Source organism: Python bivittatus, unplaced genomic scaffold (genome assembly GCF_059951505.1).
Source record: "Python bivittatus isolate LINGU-HERP-01145 unplaced genomic scaffold, Pbiv_v1 ctg000070_np1212, whole genome shotgun sequence".
NCBI classification, from domain to species: domain Eukaryota; kingdom Metazoa; phylum Chordata; class Lepidosauria; order Squamata; family Pythonidae; genus Python; species Python bivittatus.
Window position 1 is genome coordinate 31,167,158 of NW_028277034.1, and position 19,521 is coordinate 31,186,678.

Below are 19,521 nucleotides of genomic sequence, written 5' to 3' on the forward strand. Positions count from 1 at the left end.
AGTGATTTAGGATTGCACACGTGGTTATGTTTATGTTACCTTTTCCTTTTGCAAAAAAAGTTCACATAATTTTCTTGTTCCTTGACAGATTTTAGGGCTAATGATATGTTAATATAGTTAATGTATCTGCATTTTTCCTTTAAAATATAAACAGTGGAAATGGGGAAGAGAGGAGGATTGGAAATTATTTATTCATTTGTTATAATTTTGATGTGCTGTCTGCTGCGCAGGACTCTGGACAACTTACAAAAGTGAAATCATTCAAAACCCCAAATCTTCTATAGATGAGCAGCCAGATTGAGCCACAGTTTCTTGAGAAAGGGCATCCTACCACCTCTTTCAAGTCCCTCAATAACACTCCCTCCCTCTCAGGCTCTGTAAGGCTGGTATATTCAGAAAACAAGAGCTACTTGGCTTTCTGGAAATACGACTTTTGTTAGTAGGATAAAGTAACCAAATCCTGAAAGCCTGCTCAGCAATTCTCCCACTCAACTTATACCTAGTATAATTAAGGTTGAATCTCTTTCTCATGCTTTCCCCCTGCCCTGGGCTGAGGTGTCTCTTTTGCTACAGTTCTTTTTTCTCCTCTGCTTTTCCAAGATCATCTAGACATTCTTCTATGCTGTCTCAATGACATGTTTACCATTTGTATCCACCCTGTTGTTCCCTTCTTCAACAGCCCTCATCAGCCAGGAGAGACAAGGATCTAATTTACAATTGGCTGAGTTGAACTCTCAGTGGACTTTATCCATTTCAAGTCACAGGTTCAAAGTAACCCCAGATGACTTTGCAAGGTAATGCTTTTGTCATCTCATGAGGCCCAGACCATTTAGCATTCAATTCAGAGCAGAAGTAAGCAGTTTTGTCTTAAAATACCTATCAGCCTGCCCCCAGTGGTCAGCAGGCAGGTCTTCCAGGCCCATACTGCCCAGTGCATCACTCTATATATGACTGCAGGCTGGCATTCCAGAGACATAGTAAGTGCAAAAAACTTGAGCCCGTATCTGCATCCAATCATTTTTGCATTTATTCAGGCCTTTAATTTCTTAGAACTCCTTGATAAAGCATGCAGCATTCTGAATCGGGCCACTGGGACTTTCGTGTTCCCATTTTCCAGACCTTAACTAGGTTCTTGAGTTAAACCAACGTAGAGGTCAGGATGTGAGCCTCAAGATTACCAGATAGTGATATGACTATGACAAAGGACTGATGTTAATAGTTCATTCTTAGGTCACACAGGTTCTGAGGCAAAAACCAGATCCTATGCATGCTGTCAATGTGAGTCTTGGCCATGAACATTTGGAAGAAATTGATGGACCATCCATGCACTCCTGCACCCAATCCCATTCCCAAGGCATAGAGATTGAAATCCTCCAGAACACAAGCCTAGGGAAATCAGCCAATTACCCAATGACAAAGTAAAGGACCTTGGGAAGGGAGGTAGCTGAATTTTGAGGTGCTTCATACAATTCTAATAAATTCATTTAAACTTCTTAAATTAATTGAATATCAAACTGATATTCTAGATCCCATGGAAATTTTAGCAGTGGCTTTTAACCTGTTGCTGTTTAAATACTGGCAATGACATGTAATATTTTAAAAGAGTTTAATACAAAAATGATAAATTCCTCAATTGAGTATATACAGATACTGTATGTTGGGGCTCTGATTATATTACAATTGTACTGCAGAAAATCTTTATATTATTTCTCTTCCATATACATAGATGCAGGTTTGTACATGTATATATGTAGAAGGGACTTAAATACATGTGTATACTTGAAATTGACAGTTAAACCTGTTCTAGTTTTGTACAGTTTAAGGTAGTCTTTTCTTTGACTTTTGTTGAAATAATATTGTTAGAGGCTTTGGTAGTCCAATTAATGTTTAATTAGTGACTCTTAGCTCCTTCTGGAAAGGTATGCACAAAATGCTAATATACCTAATACTATTTAAGTCAACTTAGATTGATGATGCAAATTATTCATATTTACAACATTAGAACATTGCTCATCAGATTACAAATATAAAAGATGCACTGAGTGAAGGACAAATATGAAGTATGCTAATGATGGAGAAGGCAAACACATCAAAAATAATAAAATGCATTGTTATTCCAGTAGCATAGCCTTGCTAAGTTGATAGGAAAAGCTGGTGTGTGTGGGGGGATATTTGGCACCTTTAAAAGAGCAGATCTGTTGTGTCTCTAAAAGCTTATGCTACAGTGAACTGTTAACCTTCAAGGTACCAATGTTTCACTGTTAACATTTCTGTCACATTAAAGACCAAAATAAATATCAGAAACCAGATATTACTTTCATTATTCATAAGCACTTTAAGATGCCAGAATCTGCATTTGGCATGGATTTGTTTATTTAATAGAATGAGTATTTAATAGTACTCAAGGAAATATATTTTGAAGCTTCTGTTTTGGAAGAAGATGATGTGTTATAAGAAAAATGTGAACAATGCAGAAGCATTGTGAAATTGTAAAATGAGCTTGCTTGTTGAGGTCAAGAATTCATGTGATAAGTTCTGCAATAGAATGTCTTTTCTCATGTTGTTTTCATCATTGTTGTTGAAAAGATAATGTTATTGTCTTTTGTATGTGAATGTAGTTAATAAGATGCATTCAGTAGAAACTGCCAGGAAATCACATCACATCTAAAAGTAACGCCAAATTCAAAGCAGTTAAGAATAGGAATGTTTGCCTATATGAGAGATAGACTAAGCTTATAAAACAGTTTTCTAGTAATATAAATAAGCTTTATTTTAAGGAAGTTTCCAAACTGATATCTTTTCAAGTCCATGTGTGCTGAATTAGAATCCCTGTATTTTGTGCCAATTGATGAGACCTGTTAAGCATGGCTGTCAAGTCCAAAACCAAAAGTATTATTCGAGAAGGAGGAATAATTTATAACAATATACAGAGCAGTTTACAGAAATAAAAATATAGAATTACAAATCAGCAAAAAATTTTAAAAACACTACAGGTAGTCCTCGGTTAACAATGTTAATTGCGACTGGAACGTTCATCACTAAGTGATATGGTCGTAAAGTGCAACATCACGTGGCCACACTGCTTAGCGGCAGTTCCAGCACTTCCAGTTGCCAGAGTTAAGTGAATCCCATGACCTTGTTAAGCATGACATCACATGGTCACCATTTGCAATCTTCTGCTGGCTTCCCCATTGTTTTTGCTTGTAGGAAGCTGGCAGTGAAGGTTGCAAATGGTGATCACTTGACTGCAGGACACCGCAATGTCATAATTGCAAGGACCCGTCATAAGTACCACTCATCCAGCACCATCATAAGTTCAAACAGTTGCTGAATGAGTGGTCGTTAAGTGAGAAATCAGTAGCAGTCAATGCATCAAAGTGATCCAAAAGCCTAATGAAGAACAAGAAGCCTAACGTGAAGCAAATTGCTCAATTCAAGGCACCTAATTCCATATAGTGAGAATGTTAAAGTTGAGAAGGTCCTTGTACAGATAATATCGGCTATCAGTGGCACCATAATCAAGCCTGCATAAGATATTACAGAGGCTGTATTTGTACACAGCAAGAAAAATACTTGAATCTAGTCCAGTTATAGTAGCAGTAAGCCATTTGTTTAAGTGTTTTCTCTAGGATTTCAGGGTGATATTCAAGGCACCTCTTTCAATTTCCCCTATGGATAACCATCCTGTGAAGTAGGTTGAATGGAAAGAAAGATACTGATCCAAAGTCCTATAGTAAGCTTTCCTGGCTGAGGATGAATTTCAGTCTCAGTCTTCTGAATCTTAACCTGTTTGCTAGACCTGGCTTTCAGCCAAAGTGAACAGGCAGGCAGCACAAGTAGCTGGGAGTATCTTGCATGTAGCTCACTAACTGACTAGCAGCTTTTTGTATCAGTTAAAGCTTTTGAATTTAGGTTCAAAAGCAGTCCCCTGTTGGGACATTACAGTAATTTCAATATAAATTTATTAAGGGAGGGATCATTCTACCCCAGTGTAACATTCACTAATTTCTATTATTTCTGTTCTACTTTTAGCTACATCCGACTATCTATTAGCAAATTAAGTGGATAATTATACTGGAGCCTTGCAAAGCATTTCCTGAATACAGGCTGGTCAGGCTTGGCAAAAGTTAAAATAATAGTGCTATGTCAAACAATTCTTACTATTTCACAGATATAATGTTTGTTTGGAAGATGAAGTTGAGTGATGTTTCATTTGAAATGCATGCGTACCCGTTCTCTTTCCATGTGAGTTGTATGTGGCTGTCACTCTTACTTGATTGAGATTTTGTTCACACATTCTTAAAGATTTCTCAGTGACTACAACACCAAAGCAGTTTAACAAATTACTATGTATGTAGATGACCAATGTATTATTATTCCATTTACAATTTTCTCTTGGACATTACATTCCAAAGAATTTTGAAGCTTTGATGAAATGATAAATCACCAAATAGCTGCTTTATCAGCACCTGGACTTAATTATTTTTAGCATAATTATGTTATACTGAAGGGCTATTGCTGTTGCATATATATATCTAGAATTATGATTTTAATTACACCCTGCATCTAAGATGTCTGCTAAATGATCAAAATTAACAATAAAATACCACAATCAATTTTTAATGTATATTCAAAAGGATTTTAACTACAATCTGTTCACATGAAGTTCACAATACAAATACATGAATTCAGACTGATTAAAAGAAAGGTATAATGTACAGATGTCAAATGTTGAATTATGCATCACTAAAATTGGGAATACTTTAAATCAAACAATCTTTGTATCCAGGTTTACAGGCTTATTTTTGATATTCACAGGCAGTCAAGTTTTTTATTTCTAAAAAACCTACAGTATTAGGATTAGTGTACTCATTTCTTGGCACAGATGCAAAGGCAGAACACAAGTTAGTGTCCTTCAGATATTTTGTAATTCTATTCCCAATTTTTCCTGATGGATGGCCAGTGACTCTTATTCTCTTGAATTAATATACTGCTTCTAATAGTAGAGAATAAAAGATACTAATTCCAAAGTCAGACTACAGGGAACAAGAACCCTTGAAATGCAAAAACAAAAGGAATCATGCAGGATACTTACTACTCCTGATTTAGTACTTGCTATTACAACTAGTTGATACATGGAAACATCTCAGGATTAAGCCATTTTCCTTGGCAGGCTTTGAATTAACCATTGCATAGGTGCCCTTGTGACTTGGTAGTAGCATGGCAATTAGGTAACTGTTTGAATATGTTAGTGGTTCTGTAGCAGCAGCTTCTTTTGAGTTGATTAATGGAAGTGTGTGTGTGTGTGTGTGTGTGTGTGTGTTCAATTCAGTTCAAGTCAATGAATAGAGGAGTTGCACAAAATTAGACTCTGATCCTACTGCATTACTCCATGGTATTGTTCTGATTCCTCATCTCTCCCCAAGTCTCTGGTTCTTCTAGTTTTTGTCTTTCTGGAATGGAAATACCTATTCAACCAAAGAGTCAAAGAAATATCAACAAGAAAATGCAAGATACAACTAAACATGTCCAAACAACCAGCATGCCCAAGGTTCTCTGTAACAATATACACCTTGAAAAACTCCCTCAGATGAGGCCACAATGTGAGAATAATATTCATAAACAGCTAGTGTTTATCGGAGTTACTGGCACTGGATAGGTAAATCTGATTATTCCAAAATTCTAGCTAAAATTTTAATTGCCCCTGTATAACCAGTGAATCCACATAGCTTCGTGTTTGAATGTCGTTAATAATGGAATACTTTACATTCTAGTACATTGCGCACAACAGTTATAACAAAATTAAAAAATTGTGTCACTAGCATTACTTCAATACCATAGAAATTGAATATTCTGTATTAATTTTCTCTTCCCATTCTAGCTTTAAAAAAACACTATATTTTGATCTAACATGTTGCAAATACATGTAATTCAGAACTTGGATTTATGGCAATTAGATACTAGAATGCATAATTTAAGTTGGCCTGGATGCATTTAATCTAGAATAATTTGGATCTTAATTACCATTAATAACCTCAGGATGGATGGACAGATAGATATCTCAAATCTTTTCTCCCTTTCATTTAGAAACTGGTTACACAAAAAATATGTGCAGACTGTGTTCTGAGTTTGAAAGAAGTGGCTCTAGAAGCAGTGCCAAATCACAATAATATTTCCAAGGGTTGTGGATGTTGGAGAGAATTTTATTAAATGGGTAAGATACTTCACAGAAAGCACAAATAATTGTCAATAGAGATTTAACAAAACTCTGTGAGATACAAAAAAGGACAAGACAGGGAAACTCGTCTCCCCTCCTGTTTATTTTAGTTCTTGAAATATTGAATAGAGATATAAAACTAGATGAGAGAAATGTGGGATTAAAGATTTAAAAAGAAACATATAAGTTAAAGGCATTTGCTGATGACTTGGTGTTGGTTTTGGAGGATCCACTAAAGAATAGAAACATTAATGGGCAAATTAAAAGAATTTGGTGCACTAGCAGGCTTTAACATTAATAATCAAATATGAAGATGTAACAAAAAACTTGAAAATAGAGGATCAAGCAGAATTGATGAAGAAAATGGGTTTTAAGATTGAAAAGCAAAGTAAAATATCTGGGTATCCCCATGACAGATATGAATTGTATGTTATTTCAAAATAATTATGTTAAGACACGGAATGAAGTTTAAAAAGATATGTAAAGATGGGAGAAACTACAATTGTCATTGCTGGGAGAATTTCTGTAATGAAGATGAATATCTTGCCTAGAATGATTTTTTTTTGTTTCAGACAATACTCGTTTTGGTAACTGATATACCATTTAAACAGTGGCAAAATGTATATCTAAGTTTGTATGCAAGGGAAAAAACCATGAGTGTTGCTGGATGCAAAAGAAAAGGAGAATTGGGTTTACCTGATTTGAAATTGTATTTTGCAGCTTATTGTTTGGTTTGGATGAAAGAGTGGGTGTTGCTGAGAAATAGAAGACTTTTAGAGTTAGAAGAACATGACTTGAGATTTGGGTGGCATGGATAATTATGGTACAGTAAAATAAAAGTTAATGTAGATTTCAAAAGTCATTATGTTAGATGTGCCATGTTGAGAATATGAAATAGATACAAATCCAGGCTGTGCCCAAAAACACCTTTGTGGCTCTCAGCACAAGAAACATTCCATAGACGAGAAATAATAGGCAAACACAAACAGCATATTGTGGGATACAAGGAGAATCTAAAATAAAATCAAGAGAACAATTGATGTCAGAGGGACATAACTGTCAATGGTTTTCTTATTTACAGTTATCAAAAAAATTTAAAGTAGATAAAAGAATGTATGGTACTGAACATTGTAAGACTGATTCTGAAACAGAATTGTGTACAAATGATGAACATGTACTTACTAAAATGTATAAACTTTTATTGAAATTTGAAATAGGAATGTATGATTAAGTGGGCTAAAGTATTTCATTATAATATACAAATGGAACTATGGGAAAATGTGGTTGAAAGGACTAAAATTTACACTATGTTATAATCTTAAAGACAATTTTTATAAAATGATGTACCACTGGTATTTGACACCAGGAAAATTATCTAGAACATATAAAGGTACTTCAAATTTATGTTGGAAATGTGAACAAGAAGGGTCATTTTATCATGCTCGGTGGACATGCAAAAAAGCTAGAAAATTATGGGTTCAAATACATACAGTGATTCAGAGGATTTTAAAGATTAATGTTCAACTGAAACCAGAACTTTTCCTCTTGGGATGAGCAGTTGAAAAAAAGCCATGGAACATTTTTTATATATATGATAACTGCAGCGAGATTATCATCTACACAAAGATGGAAAAATTTGGCAATACCTACGACAGAGGAATGGTTGGTTGATGACAAAACTCACTGAAATGGCCAAACTGACTTGTTTGATTAGAGAAAAGACAGTTTAGATTATTAGACTAACAGTTTAGATTATTAGACATGTTTAGATTATTAATCTAACTCAGATTCTGAGTTAGTTGTGGTATCCCAAATTCAGAGATTGTAAGTATAAAGTATTGAAATTCTAGGTTTAAAAACAAACAAGAAACATATCCTGTGTTAAAAGAAAACTTTCACTTGTGCAATCAAGTAGTTCATGAAATATTAGGTACAGTTACATACATCTGAACTACTGTAGCATATAAGTAAGTTGAACATTTCTAACATAGAACAAGTAAAAATTGCTTGAAATTAAACTTACGAAATTCTTACTTTTTTGCTTCCTTTATTTTTGTCTAGGCTTTCGAAAAATAAGCCTTGATGACCTCAGAAAGGCCTATATTGTGAAAGATGTCCAGCAGTATATTCTTCATCGCTTGGATCAAGAAGAAGCTCTGAGACAACATCTCACAAAAGAAACTGCAGAAATGTTGAATCAGCTTCACATTAAAAGCAGTGGTTGCTTTTTGTATCTTGAGCGTGTCCTAGATGGTGTAGTAGAAAATTTCATTATGTTAAGAGAAATTCGTGATATCCCTGGAACACTAAATGGACTCTATCTTTGGCTTTGTCAGAGACTTTTTGTGAGAAAACAGTTTGCAAAAGTCCAACCTATTCTGAATGTAATCCTTGCTGCTTGCAGACCACTGACCGCAACTGAATTGTTCCATGCAGTGTGGACCAAAAATATGGCATTGTCTATGGAGGATTTCCAGCGCAAGCTAGACGTTCTATCAAAAGTTCTCGTTGATGGTCTTGGAAACACAAAGATCCTTTTTCATTATAGTTTTGCAGAATGGCTGTTGGATGTAAAGCATTGTACTCAAAAATATTTATGCAATGCAGCAGAGGGACACCGAATGCTAGCAATGAGCTACACATGTCGAGCCAAGGATTTAGCACCATTGGAAGCACAAGAATTTGCTTTGCATCTAATAGATTCAAATTTACAACTGGAAACATCTGAGTTAGCTTTATGGATGATCTGGAATGGTACTCCTGTCAAAGATTCTTTGTTGACATTGATCCCCAAAGAACAGGAAGTTTTACAATTGCTAGTAAAAGCTGGTGCTCATGTTAATAGTGAAGATGATCGGACATCTTGCATTGTGCGACAAGCATTAGAAAGAGAGGATTCCATTCGAACTTTATTAGATAATGGCGCTTCAATAAATCAATGTGATTCAAATGGGAGAACACTGCTGGCGAATGCTGCCTATAGTGGCAATCTTGATGTAGTGAATTTGTTAGTTTCTAGAGGAGCAGATTTAGAGATTGAAGATGCTCTTGGGCAGACAGCACTTACTTTAGCTGCTCGGCAAGGACACACCAAAGTTGTAAATTGTTTGATTGGATGTGGTGCTAACATAAATCATACTGACCATGATGGGTGGACAGCATTGAGATCTGCAGCTTGGGGTGGACATACTGAGGTTGTTTCTGCACTTCTATATGCTGGTGTAAAAGTGGACTGTGCAGACGCTGACAGTCGAACAGCTTTGAGAGCAGCAGCCTGGGGAGGACATGAAGATATTGTGCTGAATCTATTGCAACATGGGGCCGAGGTGAACAAAGCAGATAATGAAGGTAGAACTGCTCTAATTGCTGCAGCATACATGGGACATAAAGAAATTGTAGAGCATCTTCTAGACCATGGTGCAGAGGTAAATCATGAGGATGTGGATGGAAGGACTGCTCTCTCTGTTGCTGCTCTTTGTGTTCCTGCTAGTAAGGGACATGCTTCAGTTGTGAGCCTTTTAATTGACAGGGGAGCTGAAGTGGATCATTGTGACAAAGATGGGATGACTCCACTGCTAGTAGCAGCCTATGAAGGGCATGTAGATGTTGTTGATTTGCTTCTGGAAGGTGGAGCAGATGTAGATCATACTGACAACAATGGTCGCACTCCTCTTCTTGCTGCAGCTTCAATGGGGCATGCTTCAGTTGTGAATACTTTATTGTTTTGGGGAGCAGCTGTGGATAGCATCGATAGTGAAGGACGGACAGTTCTTAGTATAGCATCTGCTCAAGGTAATGTTGAAGTAGTACGGACTCTGCTAGATAGAGGATTAGATGAAAACCATAGGGATGATGCAGGATGGACACCTTTGCACATGGCTGCTTTTGAAGGTCACAGATTAATATGTGAAGCACTTATAGAACAAGGTGCTCGAACTAATGAAATTGATAATGATGGACGTATACCATTCATATTAGCTGCCCAGGAGGGTCACTATGACTGTGTGCAAACTTTACTGGAAAATAAATCTAATATTGATCATAGAGGTTATGATGGGAGAAATGCACTCCGTGTTGCTGCTTTAGAAGGGCACAGAGATATAGTTGAACTACTTTTCAGCCATGGAGCTGATGTGAACTATAAAGATGCTGATGGCCGGCCAACACTTTACATCCTGGCCTTAGAGAACCAGCTATCAATGGCTGAGTACTTTTTAGAAAATGGTGCAAATGTAGAAGCAAGTGATGCTGAAGGAAGGACAGCACTCCATGTTTCCTGCTGGCAGGGCCATGTGGAGATGGTACAGATGCTGATAACATACCATGCTGATGTAAATGCAGCAGACAATGAGAAACGCTCAGCTTTACAGTCTGCTGCATGGCAGGGTCATGTCAAAGTAGTTCAGCTTTTGATTGAGCATGGGTCCTTGGTTGATCATACATGCAATCAAGGTGCTACTGCACTCTGCATTGCAGCCCAAGAAGGACACATTGATGTTGTGCAGATATTACTGGAAAATAGTGCTGATCCAAATCATGCAGATCAGTTTGGGCGCACAGCTATGCGTGTTGCTGCAAAGAATGGGCACACACCAATAATTAAACTACTGGAAAAGTATGGTGCTTCTAGTTTAAATGGATGCACTCCTTCTCCAATCCATACAATGGAGCAAAAACCTTTGCAATCAGTACCTTCAAAAATTCAATCCTTAACTATAAAATCAAACAGTTCAGGGAGCACTGGTGGTGGTGATGTACAAGCTGCTTTGCGTGGTTTGTCAAATGGGCCATCTCATGCTTTTAGTTCTCCTTCTGAATCCCCTGATTCAACAGTTGACCGGCAGAAGTCCTCTTTATCTAATAATTCACTGAAAAGCTCAAAAAATTCTTCTCTTCGCACAACTTCATCTACAGCAACTGCCCAAACAGTACCTATTGATAGTTTCCACAATATGTCCTTTACAGAACAAATACAGCAGCATTCATTACCCCGCAGTAGAAGTAGGCAGTCCATTGTTTCACCTTCTTCTACTACTCACTCTTTAAGCCAGAATCATAGTTCACCAAATAGTGAATTTGAATGGAGCCAAGTGAAACCCAACCTAAAATCAACAAAACCAAGCAAAACAGGGAAAACGGAGAACTCCAACAAATCCGGGTCTGCTGGGAAAAAAGTAAAACAAACCACTTCTTCACAACCAAAAGTTTTAGAATATGAAATGACTCAGTTTGATAAACAGATACCTGTGGCCAAATGCGGAGCTACTGTGCCTCTTAAAAATATTTCTACTGACACACACTGCAAACTTTTAATCCCTTCAGCTCAGCAAGAAGTTTGCCGGTCCCAACAGCAGTTCCTGATCCACCAACAAAGTGGAGAGCAAAAAAAGAGAAATGGAATAATGACAAATCCAAATTATCATCTTCAGAGCAATCAGGTTTTTCTTGGTAGAGTGTCTGTACCACGAACAGTCCAGGATCGAGGGCATCAGGAGGTTTTGGAAGGCTATCCTTCTGCAGAAACAGAGTTTAGCCTTAAACAAGCCTTAAAACTTCAAATTGAGGGAAATGACCCAAGCTTCAGCTACAAGAAGGAAACACCATTGTAAGAGGTGAGCAGCTTTTAGAATTGTCCTGCTCAAGGGGTTCTGTAGATAGCCATTGGTTACTGTTGCTGATTGGCAATCAAGAACGAGAACTGGGAGGTCTTCCACTGAACAGTAGCTTATAAACAACATAACTGTTAAATGGTCAGAGGCATTTTATGTAGGCTGTATTAAGCCATGTCCACATGGACATTAATAGACACTTCCAACATGTTACAGAACAAACTTGATTTTTATGCTTGGGGGATAAGACAATTTCTACTTGTCACACCCTTTGATTAGTCAGTTGGTGAATTTATGGTTGTCACATCACAATAACTGATGTTTTGGGAAATATAAAAATCAAAACTTTAAATGACATCATGAATTCATATTGTTGTTTCTTTAGATGTACTTAAATATGTTTACAGTTGTTAGTTGCTTTGATTAATTTCCCTCTAATTATTTAAAAAGTAGCTTCATGATTACGTTGAAGTGAAATGTCCAATTTCCTATTATTTTAAATGTAACTGCATTATGTTTCAGACTTGAGGTACTAAATTAAATTATAAAACAATTAGTTGAAAGCATGTGAATATTAACAAACCAGTACAAATTAGAATGGATTTGTTATGAATAATGGTTCTCAAACTAATCTCATTTTTTAAAAAAATAGCTACAATCCAGAGTTTAATGAAATGCTGTGATATCAGTATGATATTTTTCATGGTCTCTCATAATTTGGTTAGGAAATTGGTTACAGCAGACTAGAGGATAATACACTCTGGTGGAGTCACAGGTGATTGAAAAGATTATATTATAGACTATAAAATGGTCATCTATTTTTCTTTAACAATAATTTTAAATCTGATGCTGCTGTAAATACCTAGCCTTAGTACTTTTTAATAATGACTTTAATGAAGGGATAAGAAAAATTCTGCACAAACCCTGCAGTAGTTCTTTAATGCAAGTACATGGCCACAGTGTTATCTATCCTTAGATTCCCAAACTAAGACATGAAGTTGGATAGGATCACAGAATCAGGGGAGACATTGAAGGTCACATAACAAAGTTTTGTGCATAGTTTGTGCTCATGCTTGATGTCTCTGATTCTACAATTGATCATATTCATTCATTCATACATTCCATTTATATAGCCGCCCATCTCAAAACAGTGACTCTGGGCGGCTACAGTCATCAAAACAATCAAGCACTTAAAACAATACAGAAAATTAAATATAAATACAGCCAAGAGATTTTAAAAAACCATCAGTGTCAACACAACCATGAAACAGGGCGCTTCGTACACTTGGGGCCCCGGGCATAAAGCCAGGTCTTCAAGGCCTTCTGAAAAGCCAAAAGGATCAGGGCCATCCTAATCTCAGGAGGGAGGATGTCCCAGAGGGCAGGTGCCACAGCAGAAAAGGCACGTCTCCTGGTCCCTGCCAGCCAACATTCCTTGGCTGACGGGACCCGGAGTATGCCCATCCTGCCAGACCAGATTGGAGGGGTAGAAACAACTGGGAAAAGACGATCCCTAAGGTTAATCCAGTCGCAAGCCATGAAGGGCTTTAAAGGTGACAACCAGCACCTTGAATTGCACCCTGAAACACAACGGCAACCAATGCAGCTCCCGAAGCAGTGGTGTTACATGTGCCGAGTAGCCGACCCTATTTACAACCTGGGCAGCTGCATTCTGTACCAGCTGAAGCTTCTGAATGCTCTTCAAGGGCAGCCCCATATAGAACGCGTTGCATAGTCATGCAGTTGGGGAGATACCAATGTTGATCTCTAGGAAAATCAGTCATTAGCATATGTATGTATAAATTGAGGCCTATGAAAAGCATAATTTTAGCTGCATTATTTGCTAATTTGTGAGGCTGGTATCTTAGGTATGCTTACCATATTAAAGGAAGTAAAGTCTTGGGAATACAGTGAGGCTTCAAAGACTCATACAATCACATATTCAAACTGAGAGCTTGCTGTAAAAAAAAAAAAGAAGGACCAATTAGAATTAAGTCTCTCATTTTAATTAATAAGTGTCACGTTAATCTGAATATTTAGCAATTATGACCTCAAAATGTTAATTGGGATCTATACATTTGCAACATGTATTTATTTATTTTTATTCAATATGGGTGCCCTCCATTTTCAATCACTTCTGGGTGGCTGAAATATATTCATTTAACTAGAAGAATTAAGCTATCTGTAAGAGTTACCTTTTCATAATTGTGTGTATGTTAGGTTTCCTGTGATATATTTTGTTTAATCAAGATTTTTTTTCTCTACACAACATAATTTAACATACCGTATTTTTCCGACTATAAGACGATACTTTTTTCTAAAATCCTTACCCTAAAAACTGAAGGGCGTCTTATTCAAGGAAGTCAGCCGAGGAGAGAACCGCGCGGTTGCAAAACTGCCCATACTTTGTCTCTGCAAAGAGGCTTCCTCCTATTTCTAGCCTCCAATCACAAGTGAAATAGCTTGTCTCCCAAACAGACTTCCTCCAATCATAAGCCTTATGTAACTGACGTCAGCTGATGCTGAACAAACCAATTGGAGGAAGTCTGTTTGCAGAGACAAGCTATCTATTGGCAGTTTCACTCGTGCTTGAATGTAATCAGTTATGCAAAAGAGCATGGAAATAGAGCTGCAGTTTGGACCTCCTCCCACCGAGCGTATCAGGTAAATGTTAACTAATTACTAAATAAAAATGTGTTCTGCACTATCTTTAAAATATTGATTTCTTAATTTGGGGTTAGAAAAGTGGGGGTCGTCTTGTACATGGGGGCGTCTTATTGTCGGAAAAATACGGTAATTTTTTTTAAATGTTGCAAATTGGCCTTGTGTGTCAGCCCATACAAATTTGTAACATACCTAAAATATTACAAAACTCTAAGAACTCAGAGGCCTAATGGCATAGAAGATTGAGTAGAAAGTATGCAGTTTCAAGTTACAAAAGCTTTCATTTTGTTAAAAATACCAGCTACAAATTGCATGTTAAACAATAAATGGTATTGTCAAAACAGAATTCCCATATTCTCATCTAACCACCAGTACTTTAATATTTGTATCATGTTGCCCTATCACCTTGTTCTGTTTCTTTGTTCCTGTCAACAGCACCAGGTTTGCTGGATGGGAAATAAAAAACATGACATCACTGAGATATGTCAAGTGTTAAAAGCAAGTTTGACATGACGGTGTTATTTGGGGACAGTAGACTTGCATCACTGTAGTCTGTTGATCTCTATATGGATTTAATTTCAGCCAATCCGTTTCAAAAAGCCTCAAAAATGAATGGTAAATTCTAAGATTTTTAGTCATCACTATTTGTATATCAATGATGACATTATAAGCAGATCACTTACTGACAGAGATTTTTGAGGTGGAACATAACATTTTCATTTTCTTTTCTTTCCTTTTTTTAGGCTGTTTCATCACACCATGAACAGAAAGAAGAGCTTCTGCCAAGAATGGCTTGTCAGCTAGGCCAGGATAAAAGCATTTCCTGCTCATTTAACTACACTGAAAATTCTGAATGTGATCACTGCAGCACTGTTACCTTGATTACTGCAGCACTGTTACCTTGATTACTGTAATGTGCCTAAAAGTTAAGGCTGCCTTCTTAATGTAACCTTCTGTGCTTCAGAAATGGTATTTTGTGTACGTTATACTTAATACACAGAATAAGCACTTTCTTCCTTAGTAACAGGACAAGATAATGCCATATATTTCTCACACAGCTGAAAAGTTGTAAGAACTAGAAATGTGAGCTCCCTTTCAAGAAGGCATCATCAGGGTAAATGTGCCATGGTAGAGTTTGTGCTGAAAGGTATTTATTACCTTTGTATTTATTTTATATTAATATGATAAAAAAAAATCTGCTTTCAGCCAAAAAGACAAGCAGCATCCTTGGCTACCTAAAAGATTAAAATAACCTCACTACACAAATATATATACACATGCATCTGGTTATTTCTTTTAATAAGCCTTTTAAACACCAATTGAATATCTTTTTTTTCTTCTTTCTTACGCTTGCGCCAGCAGTTTTGCAGCATATGATTCCTAGTTAGACTTTAAGATATCGTAAGACTTCTTATACTTTTACTGCAGGTTCACATATACCCATACAAAAGACTGCACTATCTCAAAGGGTACAATTTGCATGTAGAGGAGGATTGTGGGAACTGCCACAGCCACAATAGTAATTGATAAAATTTATGATCACCAAAAAAAAAAAAAAAAAATTACCACTGCAATCCCAAATATCAATGTTTGGGTCATGTAACTGTATCTGTGTATAACTGGTTCACACTATATTCTCCAAAAAATCATGGGTACATACATAGTAAAGGTCATCTTAAACACAGACTGAACCAATATGAGCTACTCTTCTGTTCATCTTAAATTGCATTTCCATTGGTATATTTCTCTGTATATCAGATGTTTCTCACCAAACATCACCAAAGAGAAAGGCAATCTTTTGACAATGTTAACTAAACTGCAGTATTTGTATTCAATACTGTTTGGTAGTACAAGTCATCAATATTGTTCTTATTATTCATTTTAAAGAGCATCGGTGAAGGATTGTGTTTGAAACCAGATCTCCTCTAATTGACTTAAATTGGGTTACATCTGTATTCACATTGCCTTCTTCCTCTTTGAAAGGCTAACAGAGGTCCATCAGCCACAGCCAAAGCAGCTGCTTCAGGTTTTTCTGTGGAAGAGACATAGCCTAGCAGTAGAGCACCTGTTTTACATATGCAAAGGCTCTTGTTCAATCCTTCAATCCTCAGTTAAATGACCTGAAATAAACAAGACATCTCTATTGCAGTGAGCTAGACAAAGTGTTGACAATTTGGTGAACTCTAATTTTTTTTTGTATTACAACTCCACAATTACAATTGTAATTGGAGTTGTAATTGTCTCTATTTGTCAGTTATGACTGTTGCACAGGCATCTGTTCCCAACCAAAATAACACAAACACAACAAAATGTTATAACATCACAACATAAGCTCCATAATCTTGTTTTTGTGACATGTTGCATGCAAACACATAAGGAGTAGAATTACATAATGACAGTGTGATACACATTTCATCATTTGCCCCCTGTTGAAACTAACTTAGTCCAAAACATCTGGAAGATATCTGTTGCCTATTTCTGCATTAAGTAGACATAAGAATTTAACCCATATAAAGTAATTTACTGAAAAATGAAATGATCAGAAGCAGTTGGCAAGCCTAACCCCAGATACCTGCCTGCATGTATTTAGAGCAGGAATAATGGCTTATTTGTTTTGCCTTTTTTATTTTTTCCTTCTCTGTATAGCCCCAATATAAATTTCTCTTTTCAGGTATTTAATTTTGCCACCTATTAATATTATTACTGGTTTAGATGTAAATGGTAAACTGCAGTAATCTCTTTCCATTTGAAAATAATACTATACAACTGGATTGTACCCACTTGAGTCATTCTTTCAAATGTGATGTTTTAAAAATCATCTGAGGTTAGAGTTCTGTAGCTCTAAATATCAAAGAAAAATGTTTGAAGTTGCCTTGTAGCAGCCTTTATCTATCTATATAAAATCCTGTCCCTGCTATTCTGTGCATCTATCTTGTGACCAAGAAACAGAACTCAGGACAGGAGTAACAAGCTTTATTTTTTCTGGTAACTAATGGCAGGAAATCCAATGTTCCCCCATTGCAGTGATGTTACCAGGTGTCACTGCTTTACTTTTCCCAACAGTGAGAAACAGTGAGAAATTATAGGTCCACTGTGGGGACCTCTGCCATAAGGTCAAAATTTGTTGTAAAAGCTTGTCAGTGGGGAGTCTCCCCTCATTAATGGGAATTTGGCAGTGGGAAAGATACATGGTTGTGTGCATTGAGAACATAAAAAATACATGTGAAAACCTCCATGAAAACCTTCTTTTCTGCAAAGCTTTACACCTATAAGGAATATTTTGCTAGCTTCTTATAATTATGAAGCCAATAGGATTCTTGTAAAATACTGGATTAGTAATATTACTAAGTGACTTAGGATACAAAACATTGGCTTGAATTTGTTCTGAGCTTCAAGTACTGGGTATTTGTAATACAATTCAAAACTACAGCCCTTGTTTCTTACTAGATAATGTTTTACTCTGTAAAAGATATCCCTAAAGATTGTTGTCTTTCTCATCTCTGCTGCTGCTGAGATTGTATTTATTGGACTTGTTTTATTCTAGTATGTATTTGTGACTTGATAATTACATTTATGGCCATACTCACAAGAAGGCTATGTGTTGCAGAAGCCTTTGTGATTTTCAGCAGAATAATTTTATCATTTGAAGGAGCTGGGGTAAGGCAAAGAATATCCCCAAAGCACAGATATCAACTAAAAGAAGATCAGAGGGAAAGTGCTTTCTGATAATTCATTGACATAAAAGTTCCTGCATATTTTCAGAACTTATTTGGAAAACAGCATGCCTGCCTTTATTATTATAAATCTATCCATTTGACAAGAGTGTGAGACTGTTTCGCGTTGCTTTAATACATGATTTTAATATATTGGCTTTTGTGGCCTCTCTACGAGAAAGGTAAACATTGATTACCTGGAAGACTGACAATTCTATGTTTTATTATTATTGTGAGTTCTTGGGTATGGCTCAGTTCTGTTAAGCCATGACTTGACAGGGCTGATCAGCTATAATTTAGTATAATTCAGGACCCCTGGGTTCTATTTTCAGCCCACAAATCTCTGTCTTATTTAACCTTCAATTTTTATTTTCCCTACAATATACTGGCTAAAGTCATTCCCAGATGAACTGTAGTAAACTGTCACACTTTGCAACTGGGAGGTTTGAGAAAGGGCAGGTGAATGTTAATACTTGTAGCACAAGTGACCCCAGGTAGGCATTTTTAAAGGAAAGCAAATAGTTAACTTATCTTTCAAAATGTTGACATGTTAAGGTATAGCAGTGCCATATATAGATCTTGTTATGATCAGTATTGGAAAATGGCTTTGCTTTTACTTAAAGCATCCTTTCCTCTTGTCAGCTGTGCTGCTATGCAAATGTCTGTTAATGCTTGATATCCTCCATTGGAACTCTTCAAATAACATGGTGCACAGCTGAAACTTTCTTTCCTGGACTGGTTTGTAAATAGCCTAAAATGTACATTGAATTTCACATTGTAAAATTTTTATTTTATTTCTTGTATTATATTCAGCAAAAGTCCTTATGTATATGAAAGTGCATAATAAATATATTTGCTTTTCAGCAGACATTTGTTTTACATTTGTTTGCCATTGTCCCTTCTCTGAAAAACCAAAGCCTAACTATATTAATGGAACTTTAGTATATAGGCATGTCCAATTTTTGGAAAAATTGGACATGCCTATATCAAATTTTGTCCTCCTACTTTTGTAATACTAAGCCTGACTCACTTTTGATATGCATGGTGCCTTGGAATACAATATGTGATAAAAGGCCAAGTTGAGAGGTTTCTGAGTGTTGTGAAGTAGCTAAAACTATGCAGGCTTAGCCACTGTAAGTATGAGGAAAAATAGCAGCAGAAATCATCATTCTATTATGGTGGAATATATGTACCATTACTTTAAAAGAGAAAAATGCTGATGTTTGGAGCTAATTTGGAACTGTGATCTATACTAGAGAAATGAGATACTTGTCCAAACAGCGATACTTGTCTTCCAGCTTCCAGTTAGACTTAATTA

At 36.4% G+C, this 19,521-nt stretch overlaps 1 protein-coding gene across 3 annotated transcripts in view; it reads left to right on the forward strand.

Moving 5' to 3' along the window:
• The window catches only part of ANKRD50 (ankyrin repeat domain 50), a 52,621-nt gene extending 33,552 nt beyond the window's left edge, over window positions 1-19,069 (forward strand). For all 3 annotated transcript variants that reach the window (XM_088132877.1, XM_088132876.1, XM_088132878.1), the window contains exons 4-5: window positions 8,279-11,829; window positions 15,234-19,069. In XM_088132877.1, the coding sequence (XP_087989003.1) occupies window positions 8,279-11,826 (3,548 nt within the window). In that variant the 3' untranslated portion in view covers window positions 11,827-11,829; window positions 15,234-19,069. The remainder of the gene's footprint in view (window positions 1-8,278; window positions 11,830-15,233) is intronic.
• Window positions 19,070-19,521: the final 452 nt, after the last annotated feature.